At 38.5% G+C, this 12012-nt stretch overlaps 2 protein-coding genes across 38 annotated transcripts in view; one reads left to right on the top strand and one right to left on the bottom strand.

The window, feature by feature from the left end:
• Positions 1-12012, bottom strand: part of LOC123793446 (uncharacterized) — a 386505-nt gene that overhangs the window by 60108 nt on the left and 314385 nt on the right. For 21 of the 37 annotated variants that reach the window (XR_015722485.1, XR_015722484.1, XM_087857789.1 and 18 more), the window contains one exon: positions 11597-11825. The exons of 13 other annotated variants lie outside the window; for them this stretch is intronic. Coding sequence is in view for 21 of the 24 variants with exons in the window: in XM_087857789.1 (XP_087713915.1) it covers positions 11597-11825 (229 nt within the window). In the remaining 3 variants the exon portion in view is untranslated. Of the gene's footprint in view, positions 1-5871; positions 6044-11596; positions 11826-12012 lie in introns of those variants that run through there. 3 more of the 37 variants (XR_015722483.1, XM_087857802.1, XM_087857809.1) reach the window with 3 other exon arrangements.
• Positions 1-12012, top strand: part of LOC123778677 (uncharacterized) — a 177951-nt gene that overhangs the window by 157232 nt on the left and 8707 nt on the right. The window lies entirely within an intron of this gene.

The following is a 12012-nucleotide window of genomic DNA, read 5'->3' as shown; positions in this document are numbered from 1 at the left end:
GAACATCCCAGTAAGACCAAGTTTACAGAGCACACGGAACTGCAGAACTCCAGCACGAGGGGAAAATGCTATAAAGAATTCCTGGCTTTTTCTCATGATTCCTTAATCTTTCCACTTTAATTCTCTATTTCCTTTTCATTTTCTTATTTTGGCAACTCGTTTTTTTCCCAACTTTTTAAATTTTCATTTTTATACTTATGTTCTATCCTTTCATTGTATTTAACTTTATTTTTGCATATGTAGTTTCTCCTAACAAACAGACCAAAATACACCCAGAGTCTAGTGTATTACTCTGTTCTCATCTCCTACCTGATTATATTCTTTCCCTTTTTTAATTTTTATTTTATTTACTTCTTTGGTTTCAGGTCTCTTCTGATTTATTAGGAGTATATTTCTCTGGGGTCATTGTTGCTAGTTTAGTATTTTGTGCTCTCGTTCATCTATTCTTCTATGGACAGAATGACTAGATGGAAAAACTCACCTCAAAGAAGAGAACAAGAGGCAGTACTGACTGTCAGGGACCTAATCAGTACGGATATAAGTAAGATGGTGGAACTAGACTTCAAAATAACAATTATAAAGATACTAGCTGGGCTTGAAAAACGCACAGAAGACACTAGGGAATCCCTTTCTGGAGAAATAAAAGAAATAAAATCTTAAGAAATCGAAATCAAAAGGCCATTAATGAGACGCAATCATAAATGGAGGCTCTACTTCGGGAAAACCGTATGGAGGTTCCTCAAGACGTTAAAAATAGAGCTACCATATGACCCAGTCATGGTACGACAAGGATTTACCCCAAAGATGCAAACGTAGGGATCTGAAGGGGCACCTGGACACCAATGTCTACAGCAGCAATGTCCACAACAGCCAAACTGTGGAAACAGCCCAAATGTCCATCAACAGATGAATGGATAAAGAAGATGTGGTATATATAAATATAATGGAATAGTACTCAGCCATGAAAAACCATGAAATCTTACAATTTACTTGATGTAGATGGAAATGGAGGGTATTATCCTGAGAGAAATAAGTCAATCAGAGAAAGACAATTATCGTATGGTTTCCTACCTATGTGGTATATGAGAAACAGTGCCGAGGATCATAGGGGAAGGGAGGGAAAACTAAATGGCAAGAAATCAGAGAGGGAGACAAACCATGAGAGACTCTTAACTATAGGAAACAAACTGAGATTTGCTGGAGGGGAGGTGGGTGGAGGTTGGGGTAACTGGGTGATGGGGCATGAAGGAGGGCACGTGATGTGTAGAGCACTGGGTGTTAAACACAACTGATAATTAACTGAACACTACATCTGAAACTAATGATATATCATGTGTCAGATAACTGAATAGAAATTTTAAAAAAATTTATCACATACATAATGGGTAAGGTGAAATAAAACACTATTTGCTTATCTTTTCCAGACTTTTTGAGCTATAATTAACTAACAAAAATGATATATTTAAAATTTTAAAAATTGGAGGCTGTAACTGTTAGGAGAAATGAGGCAGAAAGGAGAAGTAGTGATATGAGGACAAAATGAGGGAGAATAAAGAAGCTGAGAAAAAAGAAACGACTGGATCACGAGGGGAGAATTCGAGAGATAAGTGATACCATAAAGCAAAACAATATTAGAATAATTGGGATCCCAGAAGAGGAAAGAGGGGGTGGCAGAAGGTATATTTGAGAAATTATAGCAGAGAACTTCCCTAATCTGGGAAGGAAACAGGTATTTAAATCCAGGAGGCACAGAGAACCCCCTCCAACATCAATAAAAATAGGTCAACAGCTCGACATACAGTAGTGAAGCTTGCAAATTTCAGAGACAAAGAGAAAATCCTGAAAGCAGCTTGGGACAAGAGGTCCTTTACCAACAAGGGTGAAAACATAAGGCTGGTGGGCAGGCCTGTCCACACAGAGCTGGCAGGCCAGAAAGGACGGGCATGATATATTCAATGTGCTAAATGGTAAAAGTATGCAGCCAAGAACACATTATCCAGCAAGGCTGTCATTCAAAATAGAAGGAGAGATACAGGACAAACAGAACCTAGAAAATCTGTGAGCACTAAACCAGCCCTGCAAGAAATATTAAAGGGGATCCTTGAAGCCAAGTGAGAGCAACAAAGTAACACAGACCAGAAAGGAACAGAGACAATATACAGAAACAGTGACATTACAGATAATACAATGGCACTAAATTCATATCTTTCAACAGTGACCCTGAATGTAAATGGGTCAAAAGCCCCAATCAACAGACACAGGGTATCAGATTGGATAAAAAAGCAAGGCCCATTGATAGGCTCTCTGCAAGAGACTCGTTTTAGACCCAAGGACACCTCCCGATTGAAAGTGAGAGGTGCAAAACCATTTATCATGCTAATGGACATCAAAAGAAAGCTGGGGTAGCAATCCTTATGTCAGACAAATTAGATTTTAAACCAAAGACTGTAATAAGAGATGAGGAAGGACACTATCATAATTAAAGGGTCTATCCAACAAGAAGATCTAACAATTGTAAATATTTATGCCCCTAACATGGGGGCAACCTATTATATAAACCAATTAATAACAAAATTAGAGAAACACATCAATGATGATACAATAATAGTAGGTAGGGGACTTTAACGCCCCACCCGCTGCAATGGATAGATCACCTAAGCAAAAGATAACAAAGAACAAGGGCTTTGAATGACACACTGGACCAGATGGACTTCACGGATATATTCAGAGCATTTCATCCTAAAGCAACAGGATACACATTCTTCTCAGGTGCACATGGAACACTCTGCAGAGTAGATCACACACTGGATTCAAATCAGGACTCAACCAGGGCAAAAAGATGGAGATTATGCCATGCATATTTTCAGAACACAATGCTTTAAAATTTGAACTCGGTCAGAAGAAAAAATTTGGAAGGACACAAATATATGGAGGTTCAAGAGCATCCTACTAAACAATGAATGGGTCAACCAGGAAATTAAAGAAGAATGAAAAGAATTCATGGAAACAAAGGAAAATGATAACACAACTGTTCAAAACCCATGGGATGCAGCAAAAGCGGTTCTCAGAGGGAAGCACAGAGCAATGCAGGTCTTTCTCAAGAAACAAGAAAGGTCCTAAATACACAACCTAACCTTACACCTAAAGGAGCTGGAGAAAAAACAGCAATTAAAGCCTAAATGCAGCGGGAGAAGAGAATTAATAACGACCAGAGCAGAAATCAATGAAATTGAAACCAAAAGAACAGTAGAACACAGCAACAAAACTGGGAGCTGGTTAAGAATTAGTAAGATCGGGGCTCCTGCGTGGCACAGTGGTTAAGCGTCTGCCTTCGGCTCAGGGCGTGATCCCAGCGTTGTGGGATCGAGCCCCACATCAGGCTCCTCTGCTATGAGCCTGCTTCTTCCTCTCCCACTCCCCCTACTTGTATTCCCTCTCTCGCTGGCTGTCTCTATCTCTGTCAAATAAATAAAATCTTAAAAAAAAAAAAAAGAATTAGTAAGATTGATAAACCCCTGGCCAGACTTAGCAAAAAGAAGAGAGAAAGGATCCAAATAAATAAATCACGAATGAAAGAGGAGAGATCACAACCAGCACCAAGGAAATACAAACAATTTTAAGGAACATAGTAGGAACAACTATAGGCCAACAAACTAGGCAATCTGGAAGAAATGGATTCATTCCTAGAGACGTATAAACTACCAAAACTGAAACAGGAAGAAACAGAAAACCTGAACAGTCCCGTAACCAGCAAGGAAAATTGAAGCAGTTATCAAAAATCTCCCAACAAACAAAACTCCAAGGCTGATGGCTTCCTTGGGGAGTTCTACCAAACATTTAAAGAGGAATTAATACCTATTCTTCTGAAGCCGTTTCAAAAATATAGAAATGGGAGGAAAACTTCCAAACTCTTCCTATGACACCAGCATTACCTTGATCCCCAAACCAGACAAACACCCCACCAAAAAGGAGAATTACAGACCAATATCCCTGATGAACACGGACGCAAAAACTCTCACCAAGATACTAGCCAACAGGATCCATCAGTACATTAAAAGGATTATTCACCACAACCAAGTGGGATTTATTCCTGGGCTGCAAGGATGGTTCAACATCAGCAAATCAATCAATGTGATATGCTACTTTAAGGAAAGAAAGGACAAGGACCACTTGATCCTCTCGATAGACACAAAAAAGCAACTGACAAAGTACAGCATCCTTTCTTGATTAAAATTCTTCACGGGGGTGCCTGGGTGGCACAGCGGTTAAGCGTCCGCCTTCAGCTCAGGGCGTGATCCCGGCATTCTGGGATCGAGCCCCACATCAGGTTCCTCCGCGATGAGCCTGCTTCTTCCTCTCCCACTCCCACTGCTTGTGTTCCCTCTCTCGCTGGCTGTCTCTATCTCTGTCAAATAAATAAATAAAATCTTTAAAAAAAAAAAAAACTCTTCACGGTGCGGGGATAGATGGAACAGAACCTCAAGATCATAAAAGCCATCTTCAAAAAGCCCACAGGGAATATCATTCTCCATGGGGAAGAAACGAGGGCTTTTCCCTAAGGTCGGGAGCACGGCAGGGATGTCCACTCTCACCACTGTTGTTCAACATAGTACTAGAAGTCCTAGCCTCAGCAATCAGATAACAAAAAGAAATAAAAGGCATCCGAATCCGCAAAGAAGTCAAACTCGCACTCTTCGCAGACGACGTAATACTCTATGTGGAAAACCCAAAGACTCCACCCCAAACTTGTTAGAACTCATACAGGAATTCTGCAAACTGGCAGGATAGAAAATCAGTGCACAGACATCAGTTACATTTCTATAGACTAACGAAGAGACAGAAGAAAGAGAAATTAAGGAGTCAAACCCATTTACAATTGCACCAAAACCCATAAGATTAGAAATCAGAAATAAACCTAACCAAAGAGGCAAAGGCTCTGTACTCTCAAAACTCTAGAACACTCATGAGAGAAACTGAGGAAACCACAAAGAAATGGAAATACATTCCTCGCTCATGGACTGGAAGAACAAATATTGTTAAAATGCTATGCCACCTAGAGCAGTCTATACCTTCAATCCAATCCCTATCAAGATACCATCAACTTTTTTCACAGAGCTGGAACAAATAATCCTAAAATTTGTATGGAACCAGAAAAGAACCTGCATAGCCAAAGGAATGTTGAAAAAGAAAACCAAAGCTCGTGGCATCACAATTCCGGATTTCAAGCTCTGTGACAAAGCTGTAATCATCAAGACAGCATGGTACTGGCACAAAAACATTCTGTTTCTTTGGCCAATGAAACACAATAGAGACCCCAGAAATGGACCCTCAACTCTATGGTCAACTAATCTTTGACAAAGCAGGAAAGAACAGCCAGTGGAAAAAAGACAGTCTCTTCAACAAATGGTGTTGGGAAAATTGGACAGCCACATGCAGAAGAATGAAACGGGACCATTTTCTTACACCATACACAAAAATAGACTCAAACTGGATGGAAGACCTAAGTGGGAGACAGGAACCCATCAAAATCCTAGAGGAGAACATAGGCAGCCACCTCTGTGACCTCAGCCGCAGCAACTTCTTGCTAGACATGTCTCCAAAGGCAAGGGAAACAAAGACTTCATCAAGATAAAAAGCTTTTGCACAGCAATGGAAGCAGTCGCTGGCACCAAAAGACAACCATGGAATGGGAGACGATATTTGCAAACGACATATCAGTTAGAGGGCTAGTATCCAAAATCTATAAAGAACTTATCAAACTCAACACCCAAAAAACAAATAATCCGGGCAAGAAATGGGTGGAAGACGTGAACACACATTTCTCCAAAGAAGACATACAAATGGCCAAAAGACACATGAAAAAATGCTCACCATCACTCGGCATCGGGGAAATGAATACAAATCAAAACCAGAATGAGATTTCACTTCACACCAGTCAGAATGGCTAAAATGAGCAAGTCAGGAAACGACAGATGTTGGCAGGGATGCAGAAGAAGGGAACCCTCTTACACTGTTGGTGGGAATGCAAGCTGGCACGGCCACTCTGGAAAACAGTATGGAGGTTCCTCAGAAAGTTGAAAATAGAGCTACCCAACGACCCAGCAATTGCACTAGTAGGGATTTATCCCAAAGATACAAATGTAAAGATCTGAAGGGGCACCTGCACCCCAATGTTTATAGCAGCAATTTTATTTTGAGAGATAAAGAGAGAGAGAGCGGGAGCACAAGTGGGAGGAGGAACAGAGGGAGTGGAAGCAGCAGACTTCCCACTGAGCAGACAGCCTGAAGTGGGCGGGGCTCTATCCCAGGACCCTGGAATTATGACCTGAGCTGAAGGCAGGCACTCAACTGACTGAGTCCCCAGGAACCCCAGTACCCTACTTTAGACCTCATTTTGGGCATTCAATGAGAGGATACCTTTTATAAGAAAGGTCTAAGAAAGAATATTCTAGATGGGAATACTTGTAATATACAGTTGATCCTTGACCAACATGGGTTTGAACTGTGCAGGTCTACTCGACTTACACGTAGACTTTTTTTGATACAATATGTATTAGTGTATTTTCTCTTCCTGCTGTTTTTCCCAGTAACATTTTTTTCTCTAGTTTATTTTAGGGTGAGAATATAGTATATAACACATGTAATGTACAAAACATGGGTTAATGGACTATTTATGTTATCGGTAAGGCTTCCAGTCACCAGTAGGCTATTAGTAGTTTAGTTTTTTGGGTTCCACGTGTAAGGGAAATCATATGGTATTTACCTTTCTCTGAGTTATCTCACTTAGCATAATACTAGTTCTTATTTTTTTTTTAAGATTTTTTTAATTTATTTATTCGACAGAGATAGAGACAGCCAGCGAGAGAGGGAACACAAGCAGAAGGAGTGGGAGAGGAAGAAGCAGGCTCATAGCGGAGAAGCCTGATGTGGGGCTCGATCCCACAAGCATAATACTAGTTCTACCAATGTCACAAATGGCAAGATCCCATTCTTTTTTATAGCTGACTAATATTTCACTGTATACATATAACACATCTTCTTTATCCATTCATCTGTTGATGGACACTGAGGTTGCCTCCATCCTTTGCTTATTGTAAATAATGTTTCAAAAAAACATAGGGGTGCGTACAACTTTTCGAATTAGTGTTTTCATTTTCTTTGGGTAAATGCCAGTAGTGGAATTACTGAATTGTACTGTATTTCTATTTTTAATTTTTTGAGAAACCGTAACACTTTTTGACCATAACATTATATTCCGGCCTTATAAAATGAATAATCTGACAACATTACAAGACAGGCCTTGTAAAATTAGTAACTCAATACCACTTGATGGGAGAAGCTTTTATTGAAGCAATTTTATAATACCATTAATAAATACTATGTAAGATATAAACCACTTTTTATACGGTGTGACTTAAAGAACTATCAAGGTAATGTTATTATCTTTTCCCCCAAAAGCTCTTTTCCTAAATATTTACTTCTGGGACCTGTGTTTATTTCCAGGTGAGAACTGTGTTTAGATGGTAGAAACAGCTTGAGGTCCATTAATAAAGAGAACACATTTGCAATTTTATTTATACTTTTCCATTTATCAAAAACATAGGAGGTTAAGAAAAGTATACACAGAAAAACAATGTACAATGTATCAGCAAATTTTAATCCAAAGAATTATTAACTAGAAGGATTTTCTCATAAGTGTCAGTTTTCAAACTATCGCCCATAGAAATCTAAGGTTCCACTGGGGACACAGCAGGATTGAGGGACAAGGAAGTCTACAGGTGTAGTCTCATCTCTCCTTTAGCTAAAGAGCTCTACTTGTCTCTGTTTTATATAATACAGTTTAATGCAAAAAAAAATTAAGTTCTATTCTTTGAAAAAAAATTTTTTTCCAATGGTATGGAAGTCACTAACTTAGTCAAAGTTCCTAATTTCACAGAGGAGACAAAAAGGCCTCAGAGAGATTGTAGTTTGCCTGAGGTCAAAAACCCACCTAGTTGCAGGCCAGGAATGTGCTAATTTAGGTCTTACTGAGCCTAGAGTTTTATGCCAATTACTTCCTCATAGTCAGGAAAAACACATGTGTTTTTAAGGATAACTCAGAGAAAATGAATATATAAAACTTTGTCATGTGGCTCAATAACGTTCAGGCATTAGGCACAACATAACTTTCTAACTAAATTATAAATGTTGAAGTCATGAACAAACATAAAAGAACAGAAGTTATCTTAACTCCTATTAGTAACAGTCAATATACTCAATTTATAAGCACAAAGTTTTTTAACCACAGGACAGGGAACTTGAAGGAGAAAATCTTTAGTTGAACCAAAGAACCTGAAGCTGAGGAAATTCTTCCTTGAAAGAATTATTCATTTCCTTCAAATAAAACTTGGTTTTAGCAAAATCAACCAATAAATGAGTTACCTGTGTTGTGAGTTATTTATAGCAAAATTTAAAACACAAAACAGATTTCTCCTTACCATCTAGCATGCCCTGTCCGACCTCTCATCATTAGTTGGTATGTACAAAAGACATGACTAACTTTAATTACAATTGAAGTCCAGTCAGAAATTATAGGTAAATCTTCATTTCCATGTGAGGACTTTTCTCTACCTTCCTCACGACAGGAAGGGAGATGTACCTAATGGGCGAATTTGGGAGAAGGCACTAAGCAGTGTGTACGTGGTTGCAAATCTCTTCTCTGAAAAGATGTGCCTGCCACAGTAACATCAATTCAGGCCTGTTCTCATCTTTTTGGGATGGGCATCTAACATTTGTTCCCCCCGTTTACAACTGTGTGCGGAAGTGCCTAATTTGGGATAAAGTATTGGGAAGCTCACTGTGGCTACATGCCTAAACCACATTCTCCAATTTGTTAGTATGTATCAGTAATAAAGTTACTAAGCTTATCTCCATCTGCCTGACTCCTGTGTTCTCAACTTAGAAAAAGAAGAGCAACGCCATCTGCCACCTACCCCACCACAGTTCCAAGAAAAATGGCCAGACAACACTTAGAAATGCTTTCTTCCTTGACTTCATAACGAACATTCATTGTTCAAAGCCACATACTTTAAAGAGGGAAAAAGTTGACAAGAACAATTTCTGAAGCAAACATAGAAAGTCAGACAGAATGAGGAGACAGAGGAATATGTGCCAAATGAAAGACCAATACAAGGCTTCAGAAAAATAACTAAATGAAAAAGAGATAGGTTATCTACCTGATAGAGTTCAAAGTAATGGTCATAAAGATGCTCAGCAAACTTGGGAGAAGAATGGATGGATTCAGTGAGAACTCCAAGAAAGAGAAAATATAAAGAAGAACCAATCAGAGCTGAAGAATACAATAACTGCAATGAAAAATACACCAGAGGGAATCACCAGCAGAGTAAAAGCTGCAGAAGAACAGATGAGTGATCTGCAAGATAGGGTAGTAGAAACGATCCAAGCCAAAAAGAAAAAAGAATTTTAGAAATGAGGATAGGTTAAGGGACCTCCTAGAATCACGCCCCGCATCAGGTCCCCTGCTCAGGGAGCCTACTTCTCCCTCTCCCTCTCCCTCTGGCCCTCCCCTCCCACTTGTGTTTGCTCTCACTTGCTCTGCTCTCTCTCTCTCAAAAATAAACAAGAAAAGAAAAGAAAAGGCCATAACTTTAAGTAAGAAAATTACAAGAGAAAGAGTTTTATTGGTACAAGCAAACATACAGTAAAGGTAATAGAGCAATCACTTTTATAAAGCCAGTATGAAGGTTAAAAGACAAAAGTAGTAATATCAATTATATCTACAGTAATTAGCTTAGGGACACACAAAATAAAAAGATGTAAACTAAGACATCAAATACATAAAACAAGGAGGGGTGTAAAATTTAGTGTTTATAAAATGAGTTTGAACTTAAACATCAACTTAAAAGAGACCGCTATATACATAGGATGTTACATATGAACTTCATGGTGATCACAAACCAAAAATCTATAATCGATAAACAAAAAAGAAAAAGAAAGGCATCCAAGCATAACACTAAAGAAAGTCCTCAAATTAGAAGGGAAGAGAGCAAGACAATAAGGAAGCCGAATGAAAGACCAAGATTGAGGCCTCATTTATCCTGAGTCTATGCTACTTTTGTCCACATCAATAAGACCATGAATATACCATCAAAACCATAAACCTATGTGCATTGATTGAAATGGATATTTTAATAACAATGATACACAATGGAAACTAGCTGCTATTTAAAGACTCCCTATCATACTCATCTTAGTCATCAATCACCAACTTAAGTGATGGCAAGGTAGATACGTGTGAACTTCATTTTAAAAATTCAAATTGTGGGGCACCTGGGTAGCTCAGTCAGTTAAGCGTCTGACTCTTGATTTTGGCTCCGGTCATGATCTCAGGGTCGTGAGACTGAGCCGTGCATCAGGCTCCTCACTGACCATGGAGCCTGCTTACCCTCTGCCCCTCACCCCGTGCTTGCACTGCCATTCTCTCCTTTAAAAAAAAAATCAAATATTTGCTTGATTTAGCTATTTAGAAAATGCTCTACAATTGCTCAGCAAGACATTTTGTAAAAATTGAAACAAGTGCTATAAGTAAAAAAAGATGCTGTAAGTAAGAAAGCAATAAAGGATGTACTCTCCTGTAAGAAAATGCCAAAAATTTTAACTTAAAAAGAAAAATTAATCTTTTTAGGATTATAAGTTTATGTAATTCATAAAAGAACTTTTCATGGATTCTTCTAAATAATTAACATCCATATGGGATTGTTTGGACTCTAATCATTCATTTACGCATATGGGTGGAAAAAATTGGTAACAGCAAACTTTAAAATTGTTATAAACCATTGTCAACCAGAAAATAAGTCAAGGTATCTAAGTGTACATTTGGTTAATGAGCAATAATATTTACTTTCTAAAATTGAATTTCAGTGTAACTTTTCAAGAAATATAAAATGTGTCACTTTTGGGGTGGCTCAATCGGTTAAGAGTCCGACACTTTTTTTTTAAGATTTTATTTATTTATTTGACACAGAGAGGGACAGCCAGTGAGAGAGGGAACACAAGCAGGGGGAGTGGGAGAGGAAGAAGCAGGCTCCCAGAAGAGCATGGAGCCCAATGTGGGTCTCAATCCCAGAACCCCGGGATCACGCCCTGAGCCGAAGGCAGATGCTTAATGACTAAGCCACCCAGGTGCCCCAAGTGTCCGACTCTTGATTTCAGCTCAGGTCATGATCTCAGGGTCGTGAGACTGAGCCCTACATAGGGTTCCATGCTCAGCGGGGAGTCTGCTTGAGAGTCTCACTCTCTCTCTCCCTCTTGTGCACTCTCTCTCTAAAATAAATAAAATCTTTAAAACAATAATAAAATATGTCAGTTTAATTATATTTATTGAATAAAGTTATCTCTTGAAAGTAAGAGCTCCAGGAACAACAACAACAAAAAAATCACAAATTTTCTGTCTCATTTCCTTATTAGCACAAATAATTATGTCTTTTACTAGTGTGTATAAGTCAGTTAAACAACTCAGGATTTCACCAAATTAAAAATAAAAATTATATCAGAAATCTGAAACCCAAGGAAAAAAAGATAAGACTATATAACTAACCTTCAATAAGTAACTCTCGATGCCATTATTTGAAGGACACGAGCTTGAGGGTGGAATCACGACATTCTCTCTTGGAGCAACATATCTATCGAGAGGTAATCTATTACTGATATTTCTGACGTAAGGCAGTTCCAAGACAGGACTCATAGTAACAGTGTGAAGGAAGTTCCTTTTCTGCTGTTTTTCCACTAGAAGTTTGGTTCTGATCTCTGCCAGCCTCTCATTAGTCCTGTTAAGATTACAAAACACAATGCTTAGTATTTCATTTCTCCCCAAATCACTCCTAAATGACTTGTATTTTTTTTAAGTTTCCATAATAGTAAACAGAACATGCCCTTAAATGGTGTTTTAACACTGAAAATGTGACAGAGAAGACCTACTATATATATTATAGGTTTAAAATTGTTCTAAATAAG

Source organism: Ursus americanus, chromosome 31, assembly GCF_024610735.1.
Source record: "Ursus americanus isolate L20-20 chromosome 31, mUrsAme1.1.p, whole genome shotgun sequence".
Taxonomy (NCBI): Eukaryota; Metazoa; Chordata; class Mammalia; order Carnivora; family Ursidae; genus Ursus; species Ursus americanus.
Note: the sequence above shows the minus strand (reverse complement) of the source record. Positions and strands in the feature narration are given on the sequence as shown.